The 16,077-nt window shown below is 42.5% G+C and overlaps 1 protein-coding gene across 1 annotated transcript in view; it reads left to right on the forward strand.

The window, feature by feature from the left end:
- Nucleotides 1-16,077, forward strand: part of hmcn1 (hemicentin 1) — a gene marked incomplete at its 5' end in the record, with an annotated part of 81,103 nt that overhangs the window by 59,528 nt on the left and 5,498 nt on the right. The window contains 42 exons of the mRNA XM_079220983.1: nucleotides 164-260; nucleotides 459-620; nucleotides 781-894; nucleotides 992-1,194; nucleotides 1,555-1,636; nucleotides 1,754-1,885; nucleotides 2,113-2,262; nucleotides 2,402-2,561; nucleotides 2,711-2,835; nucleotides 2,972-3,155; nucleotides 3,543-3,640; nucleotides 3,749-4,027; nucleotides 4,126-4,322; nucleotides 4,657-4,738; nucleotides 4,926-5,062; nucleotides 5,146-5,287; nucleotides 5,417-5,561; nucleotides 5,796-5,923; nucleotides 6,044-6,200; nucleotides 6,452-6,573; nucleotides 6,740-6,904; nucleotides 7,186-7,293; nucleotides 7,503-7,640; nucleotides 7,773-7,907; nucleotides 8,288-8,557; nucleotides 9,094-9,284; nucleotides 9,457-9,670; nucleotides 9,823-9,957; nucleotides 10,304-10,494; nucleotides 10,645-10,726; nucleotides 10,910-11,179; nucleotides 11,319-11,489; nucleotides 11,595-11,765; nucleotides 12,276-12,446; nucleotides 12,600-12,770; nucleotides 13,135-13,305; nucleotides 13,421-13,591; nucleotides 13,680-13,826; nucleotides 13,986-14,123; nucleotides 14,883-15,004; nucleotides 15,277-15,514; nucleotides 15,728-15,790. Coding sequence (XP_079077109.1) covers nucleotides 164-260; nucleotides 459-620; nucleotides 781-894; nucleotides 992-1,194; nucleotides 1,555-1,636; nucleotides 1,754-1,885; nucleotides 2,113-2,262; nucleotides 2,402-2,561; nucleotides 2,711-2,835; nucleotides 2,972-3,155; nucleotides 3,543-3,640; nucleotides 3,749-4,027; nucleotides 4,126-4,322; nucleotides 4,657-4,738; nucleotides 4,926-5,062; nucleotides 5,146-5,287; nucleotides 5,417-5,561; nucleotides 5,796-5,923; nucleotides 6,044-6,200; nucleotides 6,452-6,573; nucleotides 6,740-6,904; nucleotides 7,186-7,293; nucleotides 7,503-7,640; nucleotides 7,773-7,907; nucleotides 8,288-8,557; nucleotides 9,094-9,284; nucleotides 9,457-9,670; nucleotides 9,823-9,957; nucleotides 10,304-10,494; nucleotides 10,645-10,726; nucleotides 10,910-11,179; nucleotides 11,319-11,489; nucleotides 11,595-11,765; nucleotides 12,276-12,446; nucleotides 12,600-12,770; nucleotides 13,135-13,305; nucleotides 13,421-13,591; nucleotides 13,680-13,826; nucleotides 13,986-14,123; nucleotides 14,883-15,004; nucleotides 15,277-15,514; nucleotides 15,728-15,790 — 6,529 coding nt within the window. The remainder of the gene's footprint in view (nucleotides 1-163; nucleotides 261-458; nucleotides 621-780; nucleotides 895-991; nucleotides 1,195-1,554; nucleotides 1,637-1,753; nucleotides 1,886-2,112; nucleotides 2,263-2,401; nucleotides 2,562-2,710; nucleotides 2,836-2,971; nucleotides 3,156-3,542; nucleotides 3,641-3,748; nucleotides 4,028-4,125; nucleotides 4,323-4,656; nucleotides 4,739-4,925; nucleotides 5,063-5,145; nucleotides 5,288-5,416; nucleotides 5,562-5,795; nucleotides 5,924-6,043; nucleotides 6,201-6,451; nucleotides 6,574-6,739; nucleotides 6,905-7,185; nucleotides 7,294-7,502; nucleotides 7,641-7,772; nucleotides 7,908-8,287; nucleotides 8,558-9,093; nucleotides 9,285-9,456; nucleotides 9,671-9,822; nucleotides 9,958-10,303; nucleotides 10,495-10,644; nucleotides 10,727-10,909; nucleotides 11,180-11,318; nucleotides 11,490-11,594; nucleotides 11,766-12,275; nucleotides 12,447-12,599; nucleotides 12,771-13,134; nucleotides 13,306-13,420; nucleotides 13,592-13,679; nucleotides 13,827-13,985; nucleotides 14,124-14,882; nucleotides 15,005-15,276; nucleotides 15,515-15,727; nucleotides 15,791-16,077) is intronic.

The following is a 16,077-nucleotide window of genomic DNA, read 5'->3' on the forward strand; positions in this document are numbered from 1 at the left end:
CAACTTTCTAAGGTCCAGATAGATCAGCGACACATTTACAATGAGAATATCTGTCCCATTTAAAAGAAACGCTTCATCACTTTGATTTGGTATATTATATCTTAAAACAGTAGATCTGTGTTCTTACTTGATTCTACATGTCTCCATCTTTCCCAACCACCAGGTGTTGACTGCTCAGGTATCTGACACAGGGCGCTATGTGTGTGTGGCTGACAATGTGGCTGGAAGTGCAGAAAAATCCTTTAACCTTAATGTTCATGGTGAGTCGCATGTGACATGGTGACATTTACATTAAAATGCTCAATTTCATCAAATTGTGAAAAGATGAGTTGAAGATGCATCTACATTTACTCTCATGTAGAATAAGCTGATTTCACTTAAACCCAGATAAAGACTCCACTCTGAGGTAAACAACTACTGTTTGTTATACTGAATGTTTCTTATATTTTTCCTTTCAGTGCCTCCCACCATTATCGGCCGCAGTCCTGAGACTGTGACTGTGGTGGTCAACAACTTTGTATCTCTCTCTTGTGAAGCCACTGGTTTCCCCCCTCCCACCTTGAGATGGCTAAATGATAGGGGCCCCATTCAGGCCAACACCAATGCACTCATCATGCCAGGTGCTGACAATATCACATGTAAAAGAATGAACATTGAGCAGTGACAACTGAAGCCCTTTTACATTGAAAGAATAATTAGAATATTTGGATATAAGCATGCAATGAAAATGATTATAACCAACAACAGTAGGTTCTGAATGTTTATTTGTGTCCATTTCAGGTGGTCGTACTCTACAGATTCCGAAAGCAAAAGTATCTGATGGAGGAAAGTACAGCTGTGTGGCCATTAACGCAGCAGGAGAGGCTTACAAGAACATCTACCTCACTGTTTTTGGTCAGTCCACGTCCACAGTGTGTGCACTGTACACTGAGCGCCCGGCTTTACATCCCAAGTTGACAGTTAATGTTTTCCTCTCTCCTCTGCCTTTCAGTTCCTCCAAGTATCCGGGGCAGTGATGGGGACTCTCCTGTGGTGGTGAATGTGCTCGTTGGGAAATCAGTAACTCTGCAGTGCGAGTCCAACGCTGTACCTCCTCCCACCATCACCTGGTACAAGAACGGCAGGATGGTGACAGAATCGGCAAACCTGCGCATTCTGGCGGAACGACAGATGCTTGAGATCAAAGGCTCAGAGGTAAGAGATGAATGGATGCAATGCTGTGTCTGTTCTTGTTTTCAATATTTTTCAGCGATTGCAGATCAAGTCAAACAGTGTGGCCATGACAGCAGATACAGTGAAGCTATGAGGGCAAATATCTGCTCTTTGCATGGGAGAGAGTAGGACTTAAAGTTAGCTTCAAGGTGCTTTTAAAAGTCAGGGCCTGAGAATGTCATGGGACCCTGCCTTAAGATGGGTCAAAACATAAATGCTTCACTTCCTCAAGCGTTCTCACCCAGCTTCTGGCACATTTTACTTTAAATTGATAACTGACTATTATTTAAAAAATATTTTGTTGTTTTTGCATCTTCCTTTTATGTCTCCTCTGTTCTTCAGGTGTCTGATACTGGGCAGTATGTGTGCAAGGCCACCAATGTTGCTGGACAAGTCGACAAGAACTTCCACTTGAATATTTATGGTATCTTATGATAAATTGATTTATTCAGAAATCAGCAAAAACCTGATAAAAACACATTTCATTTTCAAACGATGCTAAACACTTACAGTATAATATTAAAAATGCCTCCCTCTTCAGTACCTCCCAGTATCGACGGGCCAGCAGAAGAGAGTGTTGTGGAAACCATCAGTAACCCAGTCACCTTTGCCTGTGATGCTACTGGAATCCCTCCTCCGAGCCTTGCTTGGTTGAAGAATGGACGACCCATAGGTACACTTTTGTTTAGGTTTATCTTTTTTGTGAATCACACAACCACAAAAAAACATATTGTTTGTTATGTTATCCTGGGAAGGATATCCATTATTATGCTGTATCTTGCATTTCAATTAAATTACCTGTTTCTCTACGAGTTTACACAGAAAACAAGAGGGAAAGGTAACATTACATGAATAGATTCTCATTGTAATTTAATTCATTTGAACTTCATATTTCTTTAGAGTACTCAGAGTCTCTGGAGATGCACATCTTCTCAGGAGGAAGCAAGCTGCAGATTGCACGGTCACAGCTTTCTGACAGTGGCACTTACACGTGTTTGGCCTCCAACGTGGAGGGCAAGGCCCACAAGAGCTACCACCTCACCATACAAGGTACATGCACATGCTCTTGTCTGGCTGTATGTGTGTCAACTGTATGCCGTCAAGCTTACAGTATATATTATCATACATACTGTATCATTTTTCTTATGGTATTCATCGGATTGTGCTAAAGCCAGTAATTCTCTCTCAGTCCCTCCCAGTATCTCCAGATCAGAGCTGCCCAGTGAAATGGGAGTCCTGCTAAATGAAAGCATCCAGCTGGTCTGTCGAGCCCAGGGAACTCCGACTCCAACCATCCAGTGGTTGAAAGATGGGGAAGTCATCAACAATACGAGGGACGAGGGACGAGGGTAATGCTTGCCGCAAGAAAATAGCAAAATATAAGGATATTTATGGGATTTCACAGCAGGCCAATCCAGTAGCAATGCTGTTAATAATAATAATAATAATAATGATGATAGTCATGTTAATGATGATGCAATGCTTCCTTTGTGTCTAGAATCAGTCCAGATGGAAGCACACTCACTGTGACTGGAGCTCGCACCACTGATAGTGGCAAGTATACCTGTGTGGCCACAAACACTGCAGGACAGGAAGACAGGATATTCAATCTGAACGTGTATGGTGGGTTGAATGGATCTGACTACTATATTATCTATATTATCTGTATTATCCAGTACAGACAGTCTGAGTCACTTTTCCTTGATGATGCCTTGTTTATTTTAATGTCACTGACTTTGCTTCAAATTTACTTTTTCAGTGCCTCCTGTGATAGACGGCAACAGTAAGACAGTTGAGCAGTTGACCACCGTTTTGGACAGTTCTGTCAACATTGAGTGCGTTGCTGCAGGCTCCCCTCCGCCACAGCTCAACTGGCTGAGAAATGGCCTGCCTCTGCCAGTGTCCTCCCACATACGGCTTCTTTCTGCTGGACAGGTGCTCCGGTAGGTCAGTGGACAGGGCTCAAGAGTGTGTAGAACATGGTGCTGCATTAAGAACAACATATTGTGCATCGTATGTTTCACATGAATCCAAATGATTGCAAAACAGTGTGTTTATATTAGGGTAAGACTTAGGTATTGGTGCAATCGTTATCTGTTAAATTTGCAAAGGAATCTTCCCTTTTTTTCATGAATGAATTATCCTTAAAAAAATCTGCTGTATCCTGCAGGTTTTCCTACTGTTAATTCATAAAGAAATTCACCCATCATAAAACGATGTCATTGTAAAGGGTCGCATTGTAAAAGAAAAATAATAGTTTGCTGGTTATTTTACACCATTAGTGAGAGTTCAAATGTAACAAGATACGCTGTACCTTTTATATCTGTCAGGATTACACGAAGTCAGGTGTCCGACAGCGGCACCTATACTTGCATCGCGTCAAACAGAGCAGGAGTGGACAACAGACATTATAACCTACAGGTGCATGGTGAGTCTGAAAACATTCCTTGCTTGTAAAATCTGAGGAACACATTACAAAAGCAAACTGTTCAGCAATAAATGGTAATGAACTGTATCTTTTTACTGTTTTCTTCAGTCCCTCCTGGCCTGGATGGAGCAGGGAGCACAGAGGATGTGACTGTAGTCAGAGGAAACTTGGCTTCTCTGCTGTGTGTTGCTGATGGGACCCCGACCCCTTCTTTGTCCTGGCTCAAAGACGGGGTAACTCTAATTCCTGACCCCCACCTCAATTTTCACAATCTGAATACCACTGTGCAAATCATCCAGTCCCAGGTCAATGATACAGGACGCTACACATGTGTGGCTAACAATACCGCTGGCCAAGCTAGTCGCCACTTCAACTTCAGAGTTCTGGGTGAGTAAAAAACACAGTGAAGCTCTTATTCTGCAGCTTCGGCTGTGATTAAATGAATGAGAAAATAAATATGGTTTGGTTTATGTTTTCATATTCAGACCCTCCCCACATCAAGGGCTCTGGTGTACCAGCAGAAGTATCTGTTGTGGTTAATAATGTGCTGGAGCTTCAGTGTGAAGCCTCAGGTATCCCGGCCCCCTCTTTGACCTGGCTGAAGGATGGACGCCCACTCCCACAGACAGACAGTCTACGCCTTCTCCGGGGAGGAGAGGTGCTCCGCGTGGTCTCGGCTCAGGTATGTGCCATGGAACTGTTACGTGTTCAATTTAAATGTAATCTCTTTCTCTTATCTATACAAAATGTAAACCATATTTTTTATCACATACTATATATAATAACAAACTGTAAGTCATGCAATTTTGGGCTGTAGCCTACAATTTCAAAGTTATTTTCATAAGCATATTGTTACAGTCTTATGTCTCTTCATAATCATTCACATCCTCACTGGTGGCCAAGTTGTTCTTTCATCCATTTGAACTGAACTCATATAGAAATAGAAGGGTCTGTTTCTTCGAACAGCGCTCTCATTTTAGTGTAGAGTTTTTTACAAGTTTTTCTCTTGCACTCAGTTGGAGGACACAGGCAGATACAGCTGCTTAGCCAACAGTCCAGCAGGAGATGATGACAAGGAGTTCCTCGTTAGAGTGCATGGTGGGTAACACAGATGTGTACTAATAATACACATTGTTGTTAGCGTATAGTACAAAAAAGGATGATTCAGTCAATCTGTACCAAGATAATGAAATATGTGTTCATGCCTGTAATAAATATATAATACAGGGACATGAGATTGGGCTATAAAATCCATGTCAGTCTCTTTCTGTTCTTTCTGTAACAGTTCCCCCTAACATTGCTGGGGAGAGCTCACCTCAGGACGTGTCAGTGCTGAAGAACAGACAGTTAACTCTGGAGTGCAAGTCAGATGCTGTTCCACCTCCAACTCTGACCTGGCTCAAAGATGACCAACCATTACAGGTCAGAAATGAAACAAACAAACAAATATCCACACAATGCAATTCATTCTCATGACGTGTTCACAAATTACTATCTTTGTGTAGGCCTCTGCCCGTGTGCGTATTCTGTCTGGTGGCCGCTATTTACAGATCAACATGGCTGAGCTCAGCGACAAAGCTCAGTATACCTGTGTGGCCAGCAACGTTGCTGGCAACACCACGCGACAGTTTAACCTGGCGGTAAATGGTACAGTAACATCTTTTATCCACAACTAATGTCCATACTCTTTACAATTCCTTCTGTAATTACAGAGCAAAACTCAATGCTCAGCTACAAATGATTTAATAAATCTCTCTCTGTCACCTGTGCCTTCAGTGGCCCCAACTATCAAGGAAGGCTCCCAGACAGTGTCAGTGCACATAAACAAGCCAGCAGTGCTTGAGTGCATCGTAAGTGGAGTGCCACCACCTCGTGTTACGTGGAGAAAACATGGTGCCATACTGATGGGAAACAACCCCAGGTAAAGCCACAAGTCAAGGAACAATGATGTCGTTTGGCTGATTCTGCAGATTCTGCTGATCACAAAATAAAACAATTGCATATACAGTTCTATTTGATGAATGTAATATTATGTGTGAATGATTCGCAAGTTCCAAAATCTAGCATATGTTTATTATTATGATAATCTAGCACATCTCAGTTATTGGCATTTCCTCTGTGCTGTACCTTATCCAGTTTCAACAAATGTGCGCAGGTACACATTTTCAGAGGATGGGTCATTACACATCCACTCTGCTCAGGTGACCGACACTGGACGCTACCTGTGTATGGCAACAAACCAGGCTGGGACACAACGCAAGAGAGTGGATCTGCAAGTATATGGTGGGTGGTACATATGTGCATACAAAAACAAAACACATGAACACCTTCAAACTGTCTCAATCACCCACAAACACAGCCAGCCATCCAGTAATCTCGTGATCTTCGGTTCTTATCTCTCAGTCTCTCCTTCCATCGCTGACAGCCGCACCAATGTGACGGTTACGGTCAACGTTCAGACCACCCTGTCCTGCGAGGCCACCGGTATCCCCAAACCCACCGTCAGCTGGATGAAAAACGGACGAGCCATCAACACTGACCAGAACCAGAATTTGTACAGGTTGATCCAGGTTTTTCTCCCTATCCAGTTTCTGATTCAATAGTTGACTGACAAATACAAAACTGGATCATTTTGTAATTCCTCGACTTAGATGACATTAATAGCTTTATTGCTTGAGCGTTTGATTGTAAAATTAAATGTTTAAAATATATATATATATATACGTATATCACGCATTTTTCCATCTTGTTATAGCACCTACATCATAGTGAAACTACTCTCAGATCCTAACTTTTTATTATTATTTCCAGACTACTATCATCAGGCTCCCTGGTCGTCATAGCACCAACAGTGGAGGACACAGCAGTGTATGAATGTGTGGTCTCTAATGAGGCCGGGGAAGACTTCAGATCCATCAACCTCACCGTCCACGGTGAGTAACACAGCGTTTGTTGAGAAATGTATCCTTATGATTACAGCATGTTCATTGATATTATATCATGATTTGATTGAATGTATATTCCCGTTGTAAATCTATTTTTACATTTAAATTCAAGACCAGATATTTTTGTCTCATGTTTTAATTTATGTCCCTCTAGTTCCTCCGTCTATAGCAGATGAACCCACAGAGCTCATCGTAACCAGACTGTCCCCAGTGGTCATCACCTGCTCTGCATCTGGCGTCCCAGTGCCCACAATCCACTGGACTAAAGATGGCATGAAGCTGACCAAAGAGGGACAGGGTTACAGCATCCTGCCCACAGGTCAGAATTAGGATTAATGTGAATAGTACGCAAGTTTTATTTGGTATAACTTGACAAAATGACACCAAAATACTGAAATTGCTAGCAAAATATGTTAATCCCAGACTCTTTTATGAGAACTAGTAATGCTATTGTATTCAGTTCATTCTTCCACTGGTCTTGCTATATTCAAATAAAGGCTACCACTGTGAGTCATAATACACCAATAGAGATTATACCAAGTGATAAGTATTTCAGGTTAATTTGTTTGCTTCATCAATTTTGTTATGATCTGTGCTCAGGTCCAGTAGAGATCCCATCGGCTCAGCTCAGTCATGCAGGACGCTACTCCTGCACGGCCAAGAATGCTGCAGGCTTCACCCACCGCCATGTGCAACTCACAGTGCAGGGTGAGAACATCCTGAGGACCAATATATCGAGAGACACCCTGCTGTCAAAAATAATCATGGTTCTCAACTACATTTCGATTGATGATGATTTCCTTTGTGATACACGTTCAGTGATTTAAAAAATATGCTATTTTATATAAGGCTTTAACTGCTATTTCTTTTTCTTGAGATCTTTCCTAGCATCACTCTTATCCCATCCCTCTCCCCAGAGCTCCCAGTGATCCAGTCCCATCCCTCCACACTGGATGTGATCCTGAATAACCCCATCACTCTGCCCTGCAGGGCCACAGGCTCGCCCAGACCCACCATCACCTGGCAGAAGGAGGGCATCAATATACCCACCACAGGTCATTTGTGTGTGTGTGTGTGTGTGTGTGTGTGTGTGTGTGTGTGTGTGTGTGTGTGTGTGTGTGTGTGTGTGTGTGTGTCAGTCATCCCAGGTAATCAGTCATAACATAATTTATCTTGCTTCATGTCAGGTGGAAGTTTCACAGTGCTGCCTAGTGGAGGTCTACAGATACATAAGGCCTCTGTGTCGGACTCTGGGACATATATATGTGTGGCTCAAAACCCTGCAGGGACTGCGCTGGGCAAGACCAAACTCAGAGTACAAGGTAGGGCACTCACTCAAGTGAAAGTAACTTGATTAACAGACGTATTATGTAATATTCAGCAGTTGTGTACAGGGATGTAAGAAGAACACCTTACAATCATGTGTACTTTTGAGAAAAAATAAAGTTTAATTTTGAGCTGCAACGTCAAACTTATTACACAAATTGCTCGCAGAGCTGAGCTGTCTTAATTATATTCCATATATCCTGTAGCTGGGTAACAGTCATAAATCTTCAATTCCAACCTGCACTCCTTTCAGTCATCTAAATCCATATTCAACAGCCTAATTTTGCATTTTGGTTTATTTGCTACTAACGCCAATAAAAATTCAAATTATAATGTGTTTACTTCATGTGGTTTTTCCATTTGCTGTGTCCTGCAGTCCCTCCAGTGATCAGCTCAGTGACTCAAAAGTACCTGGCACCTGTGGACTCCTCTGTGACGCTCCACTGCCAAGCTGACGGCTCCCCTCCCCCGTCTGTCACATGGCATAAAGACGGGCAGTCGCTGAGGGAATCTGTGCGCCTACGGGTGCTCAACTCAGGGTCCCTGCAGATAGCCTTCATCCAGCCAAGTGATACAGGCCGATACACTTGCACTGCTGCCAATGCAGCTGGCACAGTCAGCTATGAGATGAGCCTTACTGTACAGAGTACGTTTCAGTTCATGCAATATTTTAAACATCACTGAACACAGCGCATTATTTTTGTGGTGAAACACAAACATAGAGTTTGTGTAAAACTGATGTTGCGGTTGTCTTTTGTTTTGTGTCTCTGTTGTACATGAGATAAGTATGACCTTCAAAATCCATTTATTGTGAAACTGATCTAACTGAATGTGATACATTTGCATCTTCACATATTTTTAAACTACATTTAGCATAAAATGTTACATCCCACTCCTGATTGCAAAGATGTAGCTGTAACTACCGATGTACTTACGGTTTCAGTTTCACTTTACTGAATGAACACTAGTTACACCACCTGTGGGTATAAGAAAGCAGGAAGAACAAAGCCTTTTTCCATTGTTGGTGTTCTGCATATTCCCTTGTGCCATGAAGCAATCCAGTTTATTCGCTCCAACATATAAAATGTAATGGAGAGGGCATTAGTGGTTTCCCTTCTGGTCTTGCATATTTTATAAAACCTTAACTAGATCAAAATTAATGTGATATTGACTTCTTTGCAGTCCCACCTTCCATTCACGGTGGAGAGCAGCAGGTAGCAGTGGTGGAAAACCGTCAGGCTCAGCTGGTGTGTGTGGCAGACGGGGTCCCTCAGCCCAGCCTGTCCTGGGAGAAGGACGGTAGTCCTCTCAGTGAAAGCACAGGGGAGTACACAATCCTTCCCTCTGGAGAGCTGGTAATAGACATCGCTCAGGTAAGAAAAATATAAGGAAAACAACAAATTATCTATAAATGTTTTATGTGGAACTAGCTTGTGTTACATTTAGCTTTGGTGGCTTAAGTAACTTGTCTTGCATCAAAAAGATGCATTTAGAGATTGTTGTCCCATGCTCCCACTCTCCTCATCTCCCCTTCCTCTGTACCAGCCTGACGATGCAGGCAGTTTTACCTGTGTTGCCACAAATGCAGTCGGACAGGACAGTCGGACAACAACCCTGTCTGTACACACTCACCCTGTCTTCACTGAGCTGCTCGGAGATGTGGCCCTCAACAAGGGAGAGCGCCTCCTGCTGGCTTGTGGAGTCAGTAGCATCCCCTTACCCAGAATCACGTGGGCCTTCAACAACAACATTGTCCCAGGTGTATATCAAGACCTCATTCATTAGGAAAATGTTTTATATCAACTGACAAATGTATGCTACTTTTATGTAGCTGTACTGTATGAAATACATTAGAATAAAGAAGTGTAACTGTCCTTTTCTTTTACTGCCTTTTTGTTAACGCTTGTTTAGTTCCCTACGACCACATGAACGGCCACAGTGAGCTGGTGATAGAGCGAGTGAACAAAGATGACTCTGGCACCTACAGCTGTGTGGCAGAAAACAGCGTAGGAACCATCAAGTCACTGAGCGTTGTCTATGTCAAAGGTAAAACCACAGATATAAATGTCAATGAATGTGTTTAACAACTATAACCCCTCTGTAGACACCCATAAGTCACCCATTCGGCTGGTTTATGAGCAGATAATGCATGGAAATGTAGTAAAACACAGCTGTAATGATGTAAAATATCTTTTTATAGGAGACATTGTTGACAAATATTGTACATTATCACTTAAAAATGTTTGTATAGCTGCATGTATGCTGCATTGTATTAGAAGTATGCTGCTTCTAAATGCTCAGTAGAGGGATTTAAAGTGCTACCAAGTAATTTACAACTCAATCCTAATCAAGTGGACTTTTCATAATGTCAACTTCATGTGTCTGTCTCCAGAGCCTCCTATCATTGATGGGGACCTTCACTCCAACCGCATTGAACCTCTGGGTGGTAATGCCATCCTGAACTGTGAGGTTCGGGGAGACCCCTTGCCCACCATCCGGTGGAGCAAAAGTGGAATAAACATCCAGATCAGCAACCACATTCGTCAGCTGGACAACGGCTCTCTGGCCATCTATGGCACTGTGGTAGGAAAACACTTGAGACTGGGATCTCTTATGTGTAATAGTCTGCAAATACAGTTGATAACAAGTGAAAGGGCTCAGTTGGCTAAGTGGTCTTAACATTTCATGTAAAACACAATTTCCTCATTGTCTTTATCATTACATTGAATACAGAGTGAAGATGCAGGCAACTATATGTGTGTGGCAACAAATGATGCTGGAGTGGTGGAAAGGAGTGTTACACTTACCTTGCAGAGTAAGTGTCTATTCTCTGTGTCTGTCCTTTTTAGTGTAAAGTCTTACATTTTTGACAAAATTTACATAGTACTTTAGTGATATTGTATTGCACGTTAAACAGTGACATCGTCAGGTTTTCAATGTGTGAGATCGATGAAATTCCCTTTTTAAGGTTAGATCACGTAGATCTGCCCTCTTCCAGGTGCGCCGGCCATCGTAGTAGAGCCAGTGGAGACAGTGGTGGATGCTGGCACCACAGTTGTGCTCAACTGTCTGGCTGAGGGGGAGCCTACTCCCATGATAGTTTGGTCCCAGCAGGGGCGACCCCTGATGGGCAACGACCGCTTCTCCCCTTTGTCCAACGGTTCCCTCAGAATCAGCAGTGCCCAGAAGGAGGACACAGCTGAATATGAATGTGTGGCCAGAAACTTGCTGGGCTCAGTGCTTGTCAGGGTCACTCTTACTGTGCGAGGTGAGCAGGACATAGTGGAGATTGTATGTACGCTACATTTTTGATCCAACATCCATTTTAAATGTACAATAAACAATCATCCAAATTGCCCAAATGGCTAAAGACATGGTGCGTTAACGTGCAGTGATTGGTTTTCCAGTTCATGGGGGCTACTCAGAGTGGTCAGAGTGGGGTCCTTGCAGTGTGTCCTGTGGTGTCGGGTCCCAAAAAAGGCTGAGACAGTGTAACAATCCTCTACCTGCCAATGGGGGGCATCACTGTGCAGGATTGGACACAGAAACACGTCGTTGTCAGGGGAAGCCCTGTCCAGGTGAGAGGGCTTTGATAAACCAGAAGATTCAACCTCAGTACTTGTATAGGAGACTGTCCAAATGCCACATGTGGTCACAAAGTATTTACCTTTGTCCCTCTACAGTGGATGCTAACTGGTCTGAGTGGTCTCTCTGGGAGGAGTGTTCTCGTACCTGCGGTCAGGGCAACAGAACTAGGGTCCGGACCTGCAGTAACCCTCCAGCTCAGCATGGAGGCAAGCCTTGTGAGGGCAAGGCAGTGGAGGCCATCATGTGCAGTGTCAGACCGTGTCCTGGTGAGTGAGCAGATACGTTTCCTGTAACTTCAGCAGAAGGCCATCAGCTGTATGAATAGTTGGTATGAGGAGGTATAACTGGCAGGAAGGCTTGTTTAATCTTCACACGTATGATCTAAAAAGCTCATATTTATTGTTTGACTGCCTATAATACATCACACATTTACAATGAACAGGCTTTATGCCAGATTTGATTATTTGCCTTGATTTTCACAAGGTCTCATTAAACACGCTTCCTTTATGCCGGATTGTAGGCCGTAACAGTGGTGGAAGGACTATTTACATCCTACTCAAGTAAGAGTAGCAATACCACAGTTTAAAAATAGTAATTTTTTAATGTAAAAGTACATGAATATAATTCACAAAATGTACTGAACAAAAGTTAAAGTTCTTAGTTGACAGAACAATTAGAAAAAATACAATATTTCTCTTAAAAAATGTAATGGAGTAGAAGTATAATTATTACTTAATAAGTATATACATATCGACTTTCTGTTTATACTCCTGCAGTGGCGGGTAACTGGGGCTCTTGGTTACCATGGAGCCCATGCAGTGAGACCTGTGGTAAGGGTATGCAGTCCAGAATCCGACTGTGCAACAGCCCTCCTCCAGCATTTGATGGGCTGCAGTGTGAGGGCACAGACACCCAAACACAAGTGTGCAAAGAGAGAGCTTGTCCTGGTGAGAGCTCAGGGATTGTAATTGATGATAAAATCAAATTGAAAGAGATGTTAGTCCATATACATACATTCTCTCTGCTGGATGGTGTAACATCAGTATATTATGACTTATGCTCCTGCGTCTTCCTCCTCATCCTTTCCTTGCGCTGTCCAGTGGATGGGAAGTGGTCATCCTGGGTCAGCTGGGGAGCCTGCAGTGTTTCATGTGGAGTCGGGACCAAACAGAGGACACGTCTCTGCGCCAGCCCCAGCCCTCAGCATGGTGGCCGACAGTGTGAAGGCAACGATGTGCACATCGGCTTCTGTAATAGTGACCCCTGCCCCAGTGAGTCATATGCACTTTTATTTGCTCTTCTTACTCTTTTAGTTTACAGTAAGGCAAGGCAAGTTAATTTGTACAGCACATTTTAACAACAAGGCGATTCAAAGTGCTTCACATAAAACCATTAAAAGCATCAAAACATAATGGAGAAGACAACAAGATTTAAAAACAATTAAGAACATTCATTAAAATATAAAAAAACGTTAAAAAAACTGTAAAACAAAACAAAACCCAAAACGTATATTCTCTACATCTCAATGTAAAAATGTCTGTCTTGTATCTTGATTCTGGGCTTCTTTCCAGTAACCTACCTTCTCGTTTGGCTTATCTCGGTTCCTTTTTATCCTTGACGTTTGAATTTCTTCAGTCAACGGTAACTGGGGTCCATGGAGTAGCTGGGGCGACTGCAGCAAGACATGTAACGGGGGTCAGATGAGGCGCTACAGGACATGTGAAAACCCCAGACCTGCCAACGGTGGAAGAGCATGTGCAGGAGCAGATACCCAGATCCAGAGATGCAGCACAGACAACTGTCCTGGTGAGTCAGCATGTTGTTAAAAATGGTACTGAACTGTGAGGCAATCAAGAAATGTTTTTTTGGCGATTTATGCGTTAATGTGTGTATTTATTGTATATTGGGTATATTATTGCAGTTGAAGGTAACTGGGGCTCATGGCAGCAGTGGGGAGAATGCTCCGCCTCCTGTGGCGGTGGAGAGAGGACCCGTGTCCGTCTCTGTAATAGTCCGTCTCAGAGCAACGGGGGCCGGCCGTGTCCAGGAGACTCCTCCCAGCTGTCCAGGTGTAACAGTCACGCCTGCCCAGGTGAGGCATTTTTGTAAATACAAATTGTACATGTTCGTAATTAAGTGTTGCACAAACAATTTACTTGAATACCTGCTTTTGTTGTCAGGTGGACCCCAGAAGGCACGAGGAAACATTATAGGAAACATCAACGATATTGAGTTTGGCATAGCCATCCTCAATGCCACCATCACAGACAGCAAGTCTGGTGGCAGAATCATCAAGGCCACTATTACTAATGTACCAAGGACATTAGGTCAGTTTTCCAACAGTTACATATATTTAAATCTTGTACTTTAAATTAATCAAATAATGCTTGGCTCCATGCAACTAGAGCACCTAAGTTGTTCTCTTAAACGGTCTCAATAAATCTCATAATAAATTAAATTGCTCTTGTTGTGCCTTTAATTTCAAGGTCCTGCAATGAGAAAGCTCATCTCAATCCTGAACCCTGTCTACTGGGCCACTGCACAGGAAGTAGGAGAGGCTGTCAATGGCAACACGCTAACAGGAAGCATCTTTAGGCGAGAGACACAAGTGGAGTTTGCCACAGGTGAGAATTGACAGGCCTTGGTGTGTCTGTTCTATTTCTAAAGTAGGACATAGTTAACCTTTTAAAAACCAATCCCCCCCCCTAGGAGTTAGGGTTAGACTGAGCGATTGTTGCATAAAACTGTAAATCATAGCTTGTTTTATGCAAAAAAAAGCTCAAAACTGCTGTATTTGGATGTATTGAACACCATAAGTAATATACAAGTGAAATATATGGTTTAGTACATGAGAAAATTGAAATGTCACAGATGTGTGCAAATGTGCCCCAATGCAAATTTTGGAGACCTCGCCTGAATTTTCTCTGTACTAAACCCTCTCCAACTTTGTTCTGCTTCACTTTATCAAAGTCAACCTTTGCAGAAAGAATGTTCACATATTGTGCTAAGATTTGGGAGAGGTTTAGACCTTACAGCTGCATCATTTCAAATAAATAATTATCCTGAAAGTGTTTTTTTTTCTAGGCGTACCTGAAACCTTTTCATTTTTGCTGTGTGTCATCTTCATTTACTCTTAACCAGTAACATATAGACTGACATTTATACATCTGACAAAATCTCACATGTGTACCTTTTATTATAACACCAACATTATTCAAATAGCCCTAGTGGTTGCAGAGATCCACCCTTTTTAGTTTGGGTATGCCTAAAAATAGGATGGTTTTGAAATTGTGAAAATGTTGACGGATGGTTTTGGATGGATGTGAATAATGCTAGAAGGGTGAAACGGAACCTGACAAACGTCTGTGGCTTAATCTTGGTAGGTGAGATCCTGAGGATGACTCACATTGCAAGAGGCCTGGACTCAGATGGAACGTTGTTACTGGACATCGTCGTGAACGGACACATCCTGCAGCTGCCCTCACATGCTGACATCAGCATCAAGGTAAATAAATAAACTATGCAGGGATTCTACTATGTGGCCTATTGATAGGTATATTTATTACTTAGTAATGAATTGCAACTTGTATAAGATCTGGGCAAAAGTAGTACAAACCAAACATTATGAGTTTGCAAATGTTATATTTTCAACTCTATTTTGTCTAGTTTACTACATAAATATCACATTATATCACTGCAGAAGCCATATTGTGTGGAGCTTAGCTCTAGCATGTCAAACTTTAAAGCTGCCTCACATGTTCACTTTGTTGGACTCAGGACTACACAGAGGATTACATCCAGACAGGCCCTGGCCAGCTGTACGCTCTGTCCACCCGCATGTTCAGCATCGACAGGGAGAGTGTGCCCTACTCCTGGAACCACACCATCTCCTACGACCCATCCAAGGGCAAGATGCCCTTCCTCGTAGAGACGCTGCATGCCACAGCCATCAGCGCTCAGTACCGCCCCATGGAGGAGATGTTGGAGTATAGCATCCAAGCTAGTATCGCCAAAGGTGAGAATACTGTCCTGTGAAATTCGTCAATTTATGAATTAGAAATTGGCTGTGGGTGAGAGATGGATTCAACAACGTTGTTAAATTAATATTATGTTGTATATGTTTCCTTTGTATGTTTAGTCCAGTCAAACTTCTGATCTTGCTTTTTTCCCTGCATGTTTTTGTTTCAGCTGCAAACTAAATTGAATGATGAAATGTTTATTATTCCAGGAGATCGCAGTAACCAGTGTCCTCAGGGATTCAGTCTGGTGTCTGCTGGGCCCTACTGTGCAGGTAATGTTTATATAATCACGTATATAATCATGTGTTTATGTAACGTGATTGGTCAATGCAACTCTGACTACAAACAGAAACCAGAATCAGCTGAGACTACAAACATTGTAGTCAGTTTCTAGATAATAATCGTGATATGAAATGTGCTTTTAAACACACAGGGGAATTCAATGTTTCAATCTTTCAACAGCTTCTACAAACACACTCAGCAGATCTTTCTCATTGTATGCTTAAATCCTATCTGATTGTTGCCATGTTGTTGTTAATGTATCATTAATGTGCCACAG

The sequence above is a fragment of the Taurulus bubalis genome, assembly GCF_910589615.1.
Source record: "Taurulus bubalis genome assembly, chromosome: 7".
NCBI lineage: Eukaryota > Metazoa > Chordata > Actinopteri > Perciformes > Cottidae > Taurulus > Taurulus bubalis.